The 16,317-nt window shown below is 35.3% G+C and overlaps 1 protein-coding gene and 1 long non-coding RNA gene across 5 annotated transcripts in view; one reads left to right on the top strand and one right to left on the bottom strand.

Annotated features, from left to right (window-relative positions):
- The first annotated feature begins 283 nt into the window (after positions 1-283).
- On the top strand, positions 284-14,408 carry LOC129939248 (protein unc-13 homolog 4B). Of its 4 annotated transcripts, XM_056047196.1 has the most exons (4): positions 284-550; positions 634-706; positions 10,310-10,406; positions 10,469-14,408. In XM_056047196.1, the coding sequence occupies exon 4, from the start codon at positions 10,592-10,594 to the stop codon at positions 13,928-13,930; it is 3,339 nt and encodes a 1,112-aa protein (XP_055903171.1). In that variant the 5' UTR covers positions 284-550; positions 634-706; positions 10,310-10,406; positions 10,469-10,591; the 3' UTR covers positions 13,931-14,408. The 4 variants fall into 4 exon arrangements, 3 of the variants coding, with proteins under 3 accessions (XP_055903171.1, XP_055903172.1, XP_055903173.1); XR_008780524.1 differs by lacking the exons at positions 10,310-10,406; positions 10,469-14,408 and adding an exon at positions 4,585-4,736; XM_056047197.1 differs by lacking the exon at positions 634-706.
- LOC129939261 (uncharacterized) overlaps positions 6,170-16,317 on the bottom strand; it is a 41,476-nt gene continuing 31,328 nt past the window's right edge. The window contains exons 3-4 of the long non-coding RNA XR_008780528.1: positions 6,406-6,511; positions 6,170-6,344 (exon numbers count right to left, since the gene is read on the bottom strand). This is a non-coding gene — a long non-coding RNA (uncharacterized LOC129939261). The remainder of the gene's footprint in view (positions 6,345-6,405; positions 6,512-16,317) is intronic.

Below are 16,317 nucleotides of genomic sequence, written 5' to 3'. Positions count from 1 at the left end.
GTTTTCGAACACCCAAAACAAGGCTTTATGTGACTACTATCACTTTAACCATGTTTATTTTGTTATCGAACAGAGCCTTAGAGCTGTATAATTAGATTCGTTTACTGTCCATCAGTGAAAAGTTGCGTTCTTTTTAACGATACTTAAAATGTCTCATACCTGAAACGGATTCAGTGCCGATGTGAAACATTCTAAACAAACCCACCACACCATATGTTTTTATTCACCAATCAAACGTCAATAGTGAGGTAAATAATTGTATGTTTTGCTTTTGCCATCGACATCATCTAACTTAGGCCCTGCTGCCTGTGCCTATGCCTGCCTTAGGCCATTCTCTTTCCAAAATTCAATGATTTCATTTCATTTCTCATTTATTATTTCTATTTGTATTGTATTCACAAAACAAGTGAAAAAGAATAACAACTAACAAGTGCCTTAAGTTTTATTTTTTACTCTCATCTTCTAAAGCAATATTAATATGTAAAACTTGGATCACAAAATTGCATAGCAGTTAGATTATTTATGACGCATTTCTTTTAATAAATAATTGGTGAGAAATCTTTTAATTTTTATAATTCTTAATATAAAATGTACATAATTTATTTTCTATACTTTGTTTTTGTTGTTCTCTAGAATTCCTATTATTCAATGCTCCAATGAATTTGTTTGTATCTTTTAAAAAGCTCCGAATTAACATGAACGAAAGGTGAGAATAAATGTTCTTATATTATTTTTAAGCTTGAAACTTTCATTGTGTTATAATTTATTAATCACGACGATAAATATCTAATAATTAGAAAAAAAAACCGGCAAAATATTGAACTGGTTGGCATGAAATCATATCGATTCCAAATCCATACAAAAAAAGGTTCGATCTTTCTTGAGATGAATCATTCATCGAGAGACACATGACACAGATATAAAATCTTTTGAATTTGTACTAAAGTTGCTTATAAGAAGAACCTACATGGTCTGTCTCTGTACATTACATAGGTACATCGAGTGATATCATAATAGCTAGGTGCGAAATGCGAATAAGAATAACGTCCCAAATACCTACCTAGCTATCTAACTGGAGGTGGAGGTTTCTTGTGTTGTTTTGAGTCGGGTTGGAGAAATTCATCTCGACAAACTTCACAGCTCACTTAATTGTGATACAATTATCATTGAGTGTACGTACATAGGAACTTGATAAGTACTTCCATTGTATCGTTAAGTGCATATAGTTATTTTGCTATGTTGCCGTTTTTGGTTAAAACTATTTAAATTGAAATTTGTTTAAGCAAATGTATGTAATTGACATCTTGATGAAGCTAGAAAATAGATAATTCCTTTGTTAACCAGTATATCGTTGTTTTGTTAGATTCTTTCCTATTTTTGTTTTGTCTTTAACATTCATTGTTTCATGGAATTATCTGTTTGAATCAATAAAAGTTATTTGTCTATAAATAGGTTTAAATTACTCTTAATTGCAAGGTTGATATGTCTCGTTTTGTCATAAATACTGATACCGATAAGTGCAAGAAAAATGTATGCCAATAAAAAAAAAAAAGAAATCACTGATAACTTCAAAAATAAACTGAAATATCATCAGGAAGACAACAAAATTTGTTTAATCGGTTTATTCATCCCAAGTGGATGCTGTGGTTTTCTGTGAATTTAATCTGGACTGGTGTTAAAAATAAACAATGATACAAACAAATGTCCATATAAATTAACACCTCTTGCCACTTATAGAAGACTGCACCAACAAAAATACTTTTGTGTAAATGGAGCGTCGAACTTTGACTTTTAAAAACAATTATTTCCATATAACAGTTCCAAGCAAAAGCAATATTTAGTTAGTTACTCTAATTTAAATAAAATCTCCTCCCACTAATTGCCTTTGATTGCGTGGCTTCTACATCCATTTATTTTCTTTACAATTTTAAAATAATTTTGCAATAAAGGTTCAAGAGCTCTTGATTTTTTACTCAAGATTTCAAAGTATCAAGTTTTGAATGTTTGGGTTTAAAACTAAATTTGAATTGATTTTAAAAAAGTTTTTTTTGAGATAATTCTAAAACAAAACAATCGCTTGAATGTTATTTCCTTTGATATTAATTCACATTTTGTGTTGACTTTAAATTGATGTATTAGTTTTTTCTGGTTTTAATTCCGACTTGAATAGCCTAGACTATCAGAGCTCAAGTCTGACTTTCATCTCCTCAACAATTTAAAAGACATTTTAACTTTCATAGATTCAGCACAAATTGTTTATCAAATAATTTGTATGTATCGAATTCATACGTAAGAAATGCATTCCATACGAAAAATATCTGCTGTACTTATCTGCCTCTCACAGTTTATAATAATTAACGCTGGACAAACATTTTATCGGATAACAAACAGACTAACCATAAATGATTATCAAATTGTTTGTATTTTTTCGCCTTAATTTTTTCTTTTGTATTCTGATTTAAGTTAATTAAATATTTATGCTTCTCTTCGATTAAACAAAAACTCCCCTACTTGTGTCATGATATCTACATTAAATAAGATGTGGTTTCCGCACGGAATGTGAAAAAAGTGATGCTCAGCAAAATAAATCCCCCGTTTTGAAAACAATCTAATGTTGTGTTTTTTTTTTGTAAGTATTTTAAGGCTGCCTATGTGTAACTATGTGTCATATTTTTAATTTGTGGTTCTTCTATATAAACAAATCTTATAACTCTTTCTGTGGGCTTTATCCATGTTTAGGAAAAATTCAACCGTTCAGTTACTAAAGCGTTATATTTAAAGGTTCAGTATTTGGTACGTTGGCACTCCATTTCAAGATCACGATTATTTGCAACAAATTATCAAAAAGCATCCTTTATTCAAAACTTTCCAATCACAATCTGAAATGTATTTATAAGCTTACTTACTTAGGATATAATCCGGTGCCTCAGCTAGCTCGGTTCTTAGCTAGCTGTCTCCAATTTCGAAAGCCAAGATGATGAGATCATCTTCCACCTGAAAAATGTGTTTCTCGAAGAAAATTTAGTCATTCTCATCTTACTTTGACAAAGTCCAAGCCTAAGCGCCGTTTATGAGAACCGATATGATGAGTGTCTAATAGACGGTGACTTTAGATGCTTGAATTGTTCTCCGTTTGGTTTCAGTGCTGGTGTCGTTGTCTGAATTCATGTTGTCTAGGTAGGCAACGTCCTTAACTACTCAGAAATGATGCATCCAAGTATTCGTCCTTTCTTGATGGCAGTATTCACTTGGTTTGTTCCTCACTGACCACTAAACCCATCTTCTCCGTTTGCGTTGCATTGTTCAAAATCGCTCCAATAACGTAACGCTTCGATATTTCAATCATGTTAATATCATTGGCGTATACAAGTAATTGGACAGAGGTTTAAAGGGATGACAATTCCTTCCAAAACGATGTTGAAAAAGACGGTTGACAGTGTATCGCCCTGTGCAGAATATTTTTTTAATATCAAAGGCATTGGTGAGACTATTTCCGAAATTGATAGAGCGGCGTATATTTTCCATGGACTTTCTGCACAAACGCGCAAGTTTGACAGGGATGCCCCAAAGTTAGACATTGCTCTTTAAAGCACTTCCATAAAGATGCTGTCATACAAGATGGTGGACTTTCCTGGTCGTGTGATTCAGATTCGGTACCTATGATGGCTGTAAGACAATGTTGGCAATAACTTTCAATACTTAGTGCAGGCAGCAAATGATTTCTTGAGAGCTTGTTAGAGACTTGATCGGAAAAGAAAATGGTAATGTCTTGCGATTATAGACATCCAACGTCGAATCTTCTTTCAGTATTTCTTTATTTTGGCTTGGATCGGAACATCCGTAGCTGTATTTAGCTACAACAAGGTAGTAGTTCGAGGCAATGTTCACGCATTATTACTTGTGGCGCGTCGATCGCAATCGGAGTTTATCTTTTTAAGCTCTTAGCTGTCAAAAAAGATTGTGTTTCTTTATTTCCTCAGAGATATCAGAGCGCTCGGTTTATGTTTTTTTTTCAACCAGAGCTAAGTAGCTCAGAACGCGGTATATGAGCTCTGAATAAAATGACACTTTCATTATTAAAAAGTGCATCTCCCCTTCAACATTAGAATTCAACGTCAAAATCTTACGCAAAGAGAAATGATGGATTTAATTTATCAGAATCTTTCTACGACTGCCATAGAAAAAGACTTTGGGCAGGTTCAGGCAATATAAGTGACTTGAAAGTAAGGCACGTCTCTAGCATCTGATTGGCCAGCTGCCTAAAAACATTGGACAGGTTCAAAAGACATAAGGGCCTTGAAAATAAGGCAAGTATCTCTTTGGCCAGCTGCCAAAAAAATGCATTCCAATTTAGGCAACTTTATTGGAAAGTTGACTGGAAAGTTAGTCAAGTTAAATATCCCTTACTATCATTCTACTGAAAGCTGAACTTTATTATTCCGTGATTAATTTAATTTCTGCACTATTCTATTTGTGTAAAAGGGGTCCGTGTAAAATTGGAAAATGAATAATTAACATTTCTTTAAAATAAAAAGGATGGTCTTGTAGCTTGCCAAAAAATGAGTGTTTTTTTTTTGTTTTTAGTGAAGACAACTTTATTGGAAATATTCAAGAAAAATCTCCCTAACTATCAAGTCAAGTTTACTTATGACCAAGTTACAGCTGATCATGTTAATAACGTTATAATACAATGGGCGCAAATCTAGTGACTACGTAGTAAAAATTTAACTAGCTTTATGAATGCTACATTAAACTACAAACTTAGTCAATCTTAGTCAAATATGTAAAATAGGAAACATTTTTGATTTGTTAACTTTTCTTTGTTGGTTTTAAATTCAATAAAATCTAATTTAAGACACAATTTGAGTGATTTATTTGTATTTAATTACTGAACGATTTATTGTGAAACGTCAAAATCATTCTCAATTAGCTTTGTAGCCCAAATGTTTGCACTACGTTGGAAGGGAAATTTCAACTACTTTTGTAGTTGCATTTAGCCAATCAAAATCCCTTGACTACGTAGCCACTAGCTTAGTAAATGCCCTCAATATTTATTTACTATGCAAAATACACATCGTGATTAAACTTTTCACGAGAACTGCTTTGTAGACAAAAATATTCTTGGTAGTTTTTGCACGTTCAACTGAAGGTAGAGGTTACCGAAGTAACGTCCCAAATTGGAAGTTTAAGACACTTGAAAAAAACTAACTAGTTGCTTGTTCAAAATGTACGTTCAATAAATACAGTTGACTGCAAATAAAGTCCCTTATATTGTCTGAGGGAATTGCGCAAGACCTACCTCAAAGTAAAAATAAAGTTTTTAATTCTTCTAGCCCACCCGCCCCGTGGGAAAAAAGTTATTTGAAGTTCCTATTCATCCATTGTGACAAATGGTTGTATTTCCATTCTCATTATTGCCTTGTGTTTGTGTTATTGAAACAGCATTTAAAAATTACAACTTTGATTAATGTAAGCAGTTACAAAATGTTATTGTTTTTAATAATTAACGTAGTTTTGCATAGCTTCTATGAGCATACACTAAAAAAAAAGCTGAATATATGGACATCGATTTTATCTACAACACGATCACATGTTTCTTTTGTCTAAAATTTCCACTCTTATTAATAATTTTATAATCTCCCAGTTACCTGCTGCACGCTAGGTAAAATATTAATTTTAAATTAACTGCAATATCTTATGAAATTGCCTTACATTTTTTCTTTTGATCAAATAAAAATATTCTAAGAAACCCAGTCATAGTCATATCGGTAACTGCAAGGCAAAGTTAGGAGATAAGGTTTTTCGTTTCTCTTTCTATTAATAAAATTGCAATCATGTGAAGGCGTACCTCAGTACCTTTTTGCAAATACCCGTATTCCAGTTCATAATCATTCTGCGCGAATTTCGTGAACAGCAAACTAAAGAGTAAATTCTCAGTGCATTAATCATCTTAGAAGTATTTTTGTATTTCCTTAAATTACCAAAAGTTCATTAGTCACTTTAGAAAGCAGCTAAATATGTCATTAATGTAAATAACATCACTTAAAAGTTTTTTTTTACCATAATCTAGTGCTCAGATAAGGTTTACATTTTTTTTTTTTAATTTTGTGGTGTTGAAAGTACCTATTTTTACTTGAATAATAATTTTTGTTTAAAGAAAAACAAACTGTTTTATTTTAAAGTCATGATTTTATTATTTTGTCTGTTTAAAATAGCGGTTCAAATGTAATTATAAACATGCTTGGATATCATCAAAATTTGTCCTTCTCCTTTTCGAGAACAGAAAGTTGCATTCTTAAGATAAACTTAAAACCAGTAATGTCCTGAGTCAAATTTTATATGCACTGCAAAATAAAGAGAATCGTTTTTTAGGCTAGCTAATCATTTGTATGTGAAGTGACTTACCAAAAGCGATATTTTCAAATCATTTAATTCGGAATATATGTATTTTTCTTCTTAAAATCCATTGAAAGCACGTAACAAAATTGATATCCTCTCACTCCTGAAATGACTGCATATGCGGGAAAAATTTTACGTATTTTTATTTTTATTTGAGTAAATATAAAGATTTTGTTTTCAAAAATCAGTGTAATTTGTTTTTAATACAGTGTTTGAGCAAATAGCCAGCGATTTTTAAAAGAAAACATTCACGCATTTGTTTTGAATTCCTGAATATTTCAATGACAGGAAAAGACAGAGTGTGTTGAAGCATTTAACTTTACGACAATGTTAAAGCGGCTTAAATGAACCAATTCTCTACGTCCAATACTTTTTAAAACTCTTAAGTAAGTTGCAGAAGCACCAGCCCAAAGATCGGAATTATACTCAAGTTTTGGACGTATGTATAATGTATATACATAACTCTTGTTTCCCAATAGACGGTTGGTGATTCTCATACCGAGAATGTATCGATATTCAGTCTTATTGATGCAAATACCATCAATGTTATCCATTGATCGATTGCAAGGAGGCCAGGCCGGATTAATGGGAGGGCAACCGGACGGAAGCCCCGGGGCGTCCACAAACAGGAGGCACCTACAATAGAGACTTCGGAAAATGTTTTTTTCAAACTCCTACTAGTGAACATCTTTTCTTTGATATTTTTTAGTCTTGAAAAAGCTCAGGGACACTCGTTGGTCTTGTCGAGCTGAAGCTACGAAAGCCTTAGTCAACGGCTATTCGGCATATCTTCCAATAAAGAACAAAAAGACATCGTGAGGAATGGAGCAACGCACCTTCTAAAGAAGATGAGTAGTCTCGAAACTGCTTTGTTTGCAACGATATCTCGAAACTGCTTTGTTTGCAACGATATCTTGGAACGATATCTTTAGAACGATATCTTTAAAACGATATCTTGGAGCGATTCAACGCTACAAACAAGATGTTGCAAGACCCGAAAATGATTCTTGAATTACGGGAAAGCACAAGACGAAAATCTGTCACTCAAGAAAAATACAAAGCATTTATCCCAGTGATTGACCAGCTATCCGTTTCTCTTACTAAGAGATTGCATGCCTATGAAGCTGTACGTTCGAGATTTGGATTGTTGAATCACATTGAGAAGATGAATGCCGGAAATTTGCACGCTGCATGAGAGGCATTGGTGTCCGGATAATCCGGATAATTTAAAGCCTAGTCTTTTTAATGAGTTGGTTCAATTTGTGTGTTTGATTCTCGACAATCAAAATTTCAGAACTACATTCCCAAACCTCGAAATTGCATTGAGAATGTATTTGGTTTTGATGGTACCGAATTGCACTGGAGTACGCTCATTTTAAAAAATGAAAATTATAAAAAATAGCAACGATGGAACAAAAGGTTCCGTTCGTTAACCCTAAAATTTAATTTAAGATAATTCTTTTTTTCTGTTTATATTTATATGTGTTTGTTCAATACTAAGGGAATCTACTTGGTTTCACAAGAAATTATTTATTGAAAAACTCGAGTGAAAACAAATGGTTTACTTTATTTTGAAAATAATTTAGGGGCCCCGAGGCCTCTGGAGCTCTAAATCTGGCCCTGCAAAGGGGAATATTTCCCTTTAGACATCATTGGGTCTTCAAATCATTAAATTTTACATTATACAAGCATTTTTATTCAACATTATACAATGCTAAGTCGGAATTCAATGTGCATATCATATTTTGTGGAAGCACTTCCACATCCGAATAAGAAGAATGTGAGCCTAAAAACGAATATGAATATGAAAAGGTTATAAAGTAGAGTTATAAAGTAGAATTCAGCCTTCAATATATTTCATGAGCTGATAGTTAATCACCGCTTCCATGATCAGCGTGTGATCGGTCTATAATTCGAGGGAGAAAAGAATTTGACCATGGACATATGCTGTCTTCTATCTACTCAGAACAACAAGACCTTTGAGAACTAGGACCTAGTGGCTCACAACACTGAAACATTCCTGTGTTTGAGTTATGGTGTCAGGGATTGAGGGGATCTACAGATTCAAGAGGAATCCAAAAGGCTAATTTGAGAAAGGTATTTTCATGGAAAGAATTATTCTTGCAAGATTTATCAACTCCTCGCAAGAGGCACTTTTACATGCCACGGGCAGGTATTTCAACCAAGACCTCTAGCATAACAGTCCTACGCATTACCCATCACGCCACGGGTACTAAATAAAGAGTAGGATAGATAAAAAAGCTCACGCAGCGGTTTTGCCAGCCTTGAAGAATTCCTCTTCAGAACATTATCGGGGTTGCCATCGGTTCCAGCGGATGGTCCCATGAAATTATTTATGCTCTCAAATACAGGCTGAGTCATAACAATTTCTGGCAGCGTTGAATTGCTGGCGAACTGCATACCAAGGAAGAGGAATAATTCCTCATATTTTTACGAATGATCACAAATATGTACTTCCTTTAGAGCATTGCAGTATTTTGTATTATGTATAAGTTTAGAATGTGAGCGTCGCAAGTCTTCCTGACTTACTTCAACTTTTTCCGGCATTCCTGAGAGTGGTTGACTTTATAGCAACGGAAACTTACTTCTTTAACCCCAATAACCTCTTTACCTCTGATGCTTCTAACCCTGTTTGAGATTAAAGTTCTCATTCCCATCATAATCCAACTTGCGGTCATTATCAGCACTGGCGTCATCGTTACTATTGAGGAAGCATAGTGACCAGACCAGTTAAAGATCCTGAAATTACTATTGAGATTGTCCCAGTTGACATTCTCATAATTCCAAACAGTTCTCTTGGGAGTCCTTTTTTTAACTAAAGAACTTAGACACGGGATATTTCCATATAAAACACAATCGTCAGATGTGGCTTGAGAAGATAGAACACTAAAAGTGTTTTCTACTCGACCTTCCCCGTCTGATATTCGAGTGGAATCGTTGACCAACTAAGTTTGGTGGTTCAACTCAGCGAAGATCTTAGCACACACTCCTTCGGGTGTTACCTGACTCCAATATTGAAGCCATGAAGAATTGTGTATATTGAAATCGATTGACAATGATTTCGGTGCGAAGATAGAAAAATATATTTTGTCTACACATGTTTCTATCACTAAACATTCGCTAGATGTTCAGCAAAGAACTAATCTTTTTGTTTTAATGTTTCCGGTCCATTCACTATCTTAAGATTTTATAGGCTGATTTTGTATCTGGAGTCTTTTTAGACTCTGCTGCTTGCCATAGGGAGTATAATTTTGTAGAAGCATCCGTTGTTAGACTTTTCAGAAATCTATTAAGTAAATGATTTGTGAACTCACCTATTTTTAATTAAAGTTTGTTGTTAATAAGGTTAAGAGATCCCTTTTTATTTAGAAATCACGTAGATTTGATTTCTCCTTTAATCCGAAATCAGGATATTTTATTTTTTTTTTCTCGAATTGAAACAGTTAAAGTCGTTTCTTCTGCAGCCTGTTGTACGTCCAGTACTAAATTATTCTACTTCATGATCAAAATAAGGATTTTTATTATGAATTTTTGTTGATGAAGTCGTTTAGCCAAAAATGGTCTTTATCACTAAAATTGGCCTTAAAATAGTTAAAGTTTAAAGCCGCGATTCCAATGGAAAATCACTTCAAAATGTTTATCAATGTCAATTGTATATAAATCAAACAAGAAAGAAGAAAAATTATTTCAAGTCCCTGTTCTGATATATTTTCTCAATCTTGAGAGTAATATAGAAAATAGTTCAAAGACTAGTTCATAATCTAAAGGTCCAACACCCACTCCCCGAGCACTAAAAATTAAATATAAATTAAACAAATTAAATTATTATTTAATTTTCTTATAAGTCTTAAACTAAATAACTAAAAACCAACATTTCTTTTTCTTCCAGATAATGCTGCACAAGTTCCACTGAAAACAAAGTTTCTACAAATAAATACTGGTTTACTTATGCAAGTGCTATTTTATTTTTTATTAAATATTAAAAGGTAACCCTTTTTTATATTTGTGTTCATATTCTATATTCTTAAAGTTCTATTTTCTTTCTCAGATCGACTCTGTGATAAAAAGGTGAAAGCTGTAGTGAAAATCGAAATCAATTAAAATATACTCGAAAAAAAAGAGAAAACAAAAGCAATACAAAAATAACAAAAATTCTTTATATAACGAAATCATGGCAACTCTAAATAGAACCGCAAGTATTTTAGATGAAAATGTTGAAGAAATGTCCGTCCTCACCATTCACGATGGTGATGGATGTGGTGGTGGGGTTGTTGAAGAACAAATCACATCATCCAAAGTACAACATCTCCTCTCGGCCGTGGAGGAGAAGAGCTTAGACGTAAACACCGATGTACCCGATAATATCATTGAAAACTCTACCGGTCGCAATATAGAAGAACTGTACGGTGAGATCCTATTTGAAACATTGAACAACATTGGATGCCCGAACTCTCAAGAAACATGCCCTGAATCTCTGTTGGATTTTATTCGTGATGCATTTAAAGTATCACAATCGAAACACGACGAATTGTATGAGATTGCCAATGGCAAGGAACCGCCCAAGGTCCGTTTGAATGTCGAGATAATCAAAGCTGAGAATTTAATGCCAAAAGATTACAATGGGATGTCGGATCCGTTTGTGACATTGTACATCGAATCGAATGCTGTTCATCGATACAACACGTCCGTGAAGCCAATGACACTGAATCCAGTTTGGAATGAGTACTTTTCGCTGCCGATTCCCGATGATCCAAGCCAAGAAACTCTGGTAGTAGAGGTGTGGGACTTCGATGCAGCCGAGACTGTCGGTAAGAAAATGAATAAGTTCTTCGAAGTCAAGGGTGTGAAGGGCCTGCGTAAATTTATGAAGGAAATTGCCTATTCAGCAGCAACGACGGTCAAAGACGATAATGAGTTGATTGGCAGGTCAGTGATTCCGTTGAACTCAATTCCCGCTTCGGGCATGAGAGTGTGGTATCATCTAGAGAAAGGAACGCGCTCATCACGCACCAGAGGCTCGGTTCTAATGCATTTGTGTTTCAGTGCCGAGAAGGATAGTCGGGTAGCAGCTCAGGAACATCGCAACTTGTTGAGAATTCTACTCATGCACGAATTGGAGAGTTCCACACTGGAACCGTATCTCTGGAGCGGAAAGTACGAAACACAAGCCGAAGCAATCATCACTCAGCATTACATTCAGAGCGGCCTGTCCGAGGTCGATTTGGCGTTGTGTCAATGGGATGCATACACTAATGTCCACGAACATCATCCGCTGTCGTTTAGTCTATTTAATACGATTCTGCACAAAGTCATCGAAACATTGCCCACCTATTCGGCAGACAGTGATTTTGTGAAGACCTTCTGGGAGGCTTCGAGGAGAATTCTTCCATCGTGCTTCTATATAATTCGAAAGATTCGTCAAGAGACTTTCACCCAGAAGCTCGGCGTGAATATGCTCTGCGATGTGTTGGAGATCTTGCAAATATTCGACCTCCTGACTGTACCAATCGATGTGGATCTGTTCCCACGATCCACCTACGGATGGCTCGGCAAGAGAAATGAAGATGACGATGCCAGATTAGACGTCAAACTGGTCCTCACTGAGGCCATCCGAATTGGGGCCAGAGACTGGGTGAACACGATCAAGGAGACTTGTGAATTCGAGAACGAAAATCCGGTCCAGCAGCTCAACAAATTAGTCCAGTTGATGCGTTTCGATGTGCAGCGTGCCATTGAGTTCCATCACAAACACTTCTTCCAGACAATGAAGTTGAAATACGCCAAAATACTCTACGTATTCTACCAGGAGAATATCGTTGAATTCTGCAAGCCTGTGGTCATCGATGCTTGTGACAATCTCGTGCGGCTACCGGAGGCCGATGTGGACAATGTCGAGCAGTTCGAGAATATAGATGATTACACAATGGGAACACATCTGTTTGAGTTGTATTTGAGCTTGAAGCGTTACATTTCCCTCGGGACTGCTCTGTGCACAGCCGAGGAGCAAGGGGAACTTTTGGTCTACTATGAATGGTTCGCGCCAGCGGTGTCCCATTGGCTGGATATTTCACTGCTGAAGGCACTTTCTCGAATTAAAAAAGCCATTGACCTGGACGAATTTCAGGCTGTCGATGGGAATATTCGTCATAGCTCGTCCGCACTCGACACTCTTTCGATTTTCTATACCATCAAAATATTTTGGGAGCAACTGGCCTGGCCCGATATCCAGGGATCGTATGCTTTTGTTGGGAAGATAGTCGATGATGTGTGCAAGTGTTGCGCCTTCTACGCCACTCGCATTACCAAGAGAATAGCTGAGTTCACTGGAGTTGACCCAATCGGGCCAGAAGAGTTCGAAGTCACCAAAGAATGGTGCGTTGCCATTTGCAACATCGGCCACATTCAGAAAAGTATTCCAGCTTTTGTCAGGGACCTCGGAGTGGACGGAGTGCTCAAGAACTTGGGGGAGTCTCTGAGTTCGGTCGAGGCAGATCGGTGTCGAGAAACGATTCATAATGTCATCGAGAACGCCCAGGACACCGTGCAGAACCGAATAGCCGCTCTAATAGCAGAGGTAGCTGCTAAAATGATCCCAGTGATGCGGGGATATCTCTTCAATGGCATCGATAGTTTGAACGAGGAGCTCAGCTCAGTTGAAGGACTGTTTATGTACTTAGAGAAGTCCCTGGCCATCCTTCACGCCGAGTTGGACGAGGAAACATTTGAGAGGATGATCGACAGCATCTGGCAGGGATTCTCGGCTGTGTTCTATGAATTAGTGCAGGGCAACTTGGACAAACGCCGACCGCCGTCTTTCTTCGTGAACTTGCGCGAGGTCTTGAATATAATGGCATCGAGCTTCAAATATGAAGATAAACCGTTTTCGGAGATAACAACTGAGACACTGGCCAATGTGCAGAAGCTGCTGGAGCTGCATGCATCCGAAACTGATGTCCTCATCCATCAATACTACAAGGAGCGCTTCGAACGACAAAAAGTCAAAGCTCAATCGGTGTATGGCCAATTGACGGTAAAAGCTATTTTCGCCGCAAATAACGTACTCCATGTGCATGTGTTGAATGCAAAGAATCTCCTGCCCATGGATTCGAATAACCTTTGCGATTCCTTCGTCAAGATGTATTACATACCTTTGGATAGATTTGGTGGCATAGCGACTCATAAAACTGGTGTACAATCCAAGACGCTTTTTCCCCTCTACGATGAAGAATTCAAAGTGCAGCTAACGACAGAACATCGCGAACAGGAGGACAATATGTTGGTATTCAGTATTAAGGATCGTGACTTGTTTGGCATGTCAAGTCAGTATTTAGCAGAGTGTTATTTATCCTTTGCCGATATTATAGAAGCCAATGGTGAACAAATAAGATTGAACCTATCCCGTCCGGAATATACTCCCGATTCGGATTGTATTCGTGCCTTAGAGTGTAGACAGATTTTCGATAAGAATGCACGTGATTTTATTAAGAAACTCAAACAAAGAGCATATTAGATTAGAAATATAAGAATGTAGAAATTAGTGCTGTAGAATTACATATATTTTATTTATACTTTGTATATTTATATAAATTTATGCTCGTTTGTAGACATATCATTATTATGCGTATTTATATATTTTTGTTTTGATCATTTAACAAATATTTATATTTATTCTTTTAAATTTTAACGAAAGCTATTTTTAAGCTGATAAATTGGTTGTGCTTTACAGAATCTCTTTAATTAGATTTTACTTACTCAAAATATTTTACGCTCAAATTATATTCTGTGTTAAGCCTTAAAGTTGAGATATTTTTATACATTATAATATTTTTTTTTGTTTTTTGACTATGAATAAATTTATAAATAATGTTATATAAATGATTTATTAATAAGGTATCATGTAAAACGATAAGTGCAAGGAACAGCAAAAATTGAATCTCTTATACATCTGCATCTTTACGGATAGAAAACATTAAACTCAACTAAAACAACAGTACCGAAAGGATATATTTTTATATTGAACTTTAGAATAGTACAGGTCAACTTTATCTATAGTTATTTGTTTAAAAAATGAAACACAAGGAAAGTGGTGGGAATATAATTAGAAACGATAAAACAAAAACTATTTAATGCAAGTGGCAGGTACTTTTTTAAACATTTTAGTTATTTGTCTCTCTTTAGCTTTATAATTTTTAATAACAAAAATTAAACAAATTATTGCATTTTCAGTCGATTTCTTTGAAAAAATATTAGAAACAATTTTAATTTTGTTTATTTTCTGCAAACGTGGTGAGTGATTAGGTACGAAAAATTGTGTACCTTTGATTGATAATGAGATTATAGTGAAATACGTAGATGTACTACTCCAAAAATCTTCAAAGGAAGCCATTGTAAGCCATATACAATTCTCAAAGAAAATGGTAGATAATAATTTCTAGCCTTGAAAACTTCAAGAATGAAGAGATAAAAAGAAAAACCACTCAAAGAGAAGGTCAATCCATAGTTCAACAGAGTAGCGCCAATCCTTTTGCCACACTTAAAGCAATTCACGATACCATTTCATAACAAGCCATGAAATCACAGCATCGACTATAAGGTACCGTCTTTTTAAAGGTGGTTTGTCCGTTAGTATTGTTTGTCAAAAACCATGCCTTTCAAAAAAATAAAACATTAAACGTCGTTTGGAGTTTGTGCGAGAACATTAGGAAAAATTGCTTTTGTATGCAGTGACGAATCCAAAGTCAGCATATTTGGATCAGATGGCAAATGTCTAATCAACCAGAACCTGAACCCTAAGTACTTAATCAAGCATGATGGCGGAAACATGATGGTTTGAAGAGTGTTTTCTGGCAAGGTGTGGCTCCTATAATATGAACTAAATGACGTGCAGATCAATCGCATTAAACAAAAATATACTGGAAACTATAATGGAGCCACATACGAGTACGTTTGAAATTGTGCCTGTTTCCAAAATTTTTCAACAGGACAACGATTATTTGCTGGAATAAGAACATTTTTAAGTTAAAAGTCCGGACCTCAATCAAAGTAGCAAATGTAAACAAAGCTTCAGATAAGAAAAAATCAAAAAAAGCATCTGGGCTTTTAGAAAACATTAAGTAAGCATCGGCAAAATTTCCCTACAAAATATATTGGGACCTGAAGCCGGACTTATGGGCCTTGCACATGAGAGCGAACAATGAATGGACGAACAAACGTGATTTTATACATTTCAAAAAGTCAATTTCAAACAATGAATACGATGAAATTTACTTGAATTAAATCAGAATGCCTTGAACACATGGAAACTACAATATTTAAAAAAATAGATAGTGCAACAGTCCCTTAAGAATTATGGCCTAGTGACTTACAACTCTCAATCATGCCTGTGTGCCAGTAATGACGTCAGGGATGGAGGAGAAAGCACTTTTCATGACAAGAATTATTCTTGGAGGATTCTTCGCAAGAGGAAGTACCCGTGAAAAAACAAAACTTATATGGCACAGGCAGGAATTGAATCCAAGACCTCTGGGTACAACTGCTAACTACAATATGTTTCTAACTATTTTTCCAGCTAAAAACACATTTTCTTGTAACGCAACTTTAAATTGAAAGAATAAAATGGTTTGATGAATGGATATATCGATACAACCTGTTTTGCAAAATAAACCATAAATCGTTTCTAATTAATATTCCACCATTGTATAAGAGTACTTTGGATACTCACGTTGGTATACTTTTATTTACCAAAGAAAGAAAATAGGTGCAAGACTTTTAAACGCTTGTTTTGAAAAGAAAGTACTTCTGGTTTAATGTCAAAATCTATTACAATTCCAACGGTAGACAGGTAGTTCTTTTTAAGGCTCTTGTTCTTTAAAACATAAGTTTTCCAACATCTTTTTA

Source organism: Eupeodes corollae, chromosome 1, assembly GCF_945859685.1.
Source record: "Eupeodes corollae chromosome 1, idEupCoro1.1, whole genome shotgun sequence".
Classification (NCBI taxonomy): domain Eukaryota; kingdom Metazoa; phylum Arthropoda; class Insecta; order Diptera; family Syrphidae; genus Eupeodes; species Eupeodes corollae.
The sequence above is the reverse complement of the archived record's forward strand: the minus strand, read 5'-3'. Positions and strand labels throughout refer to the sequence as shown.

Bases quoted from the DNA above. Each gene is read 5' to 3' on its own strand.
- LOC129939248 (XM_056047197.1), top strand. From the start codon at position 10,592: ATGGCAACTCTAAATAGAACCGCAAGTATTTTAGATGAAAATGTTGAA.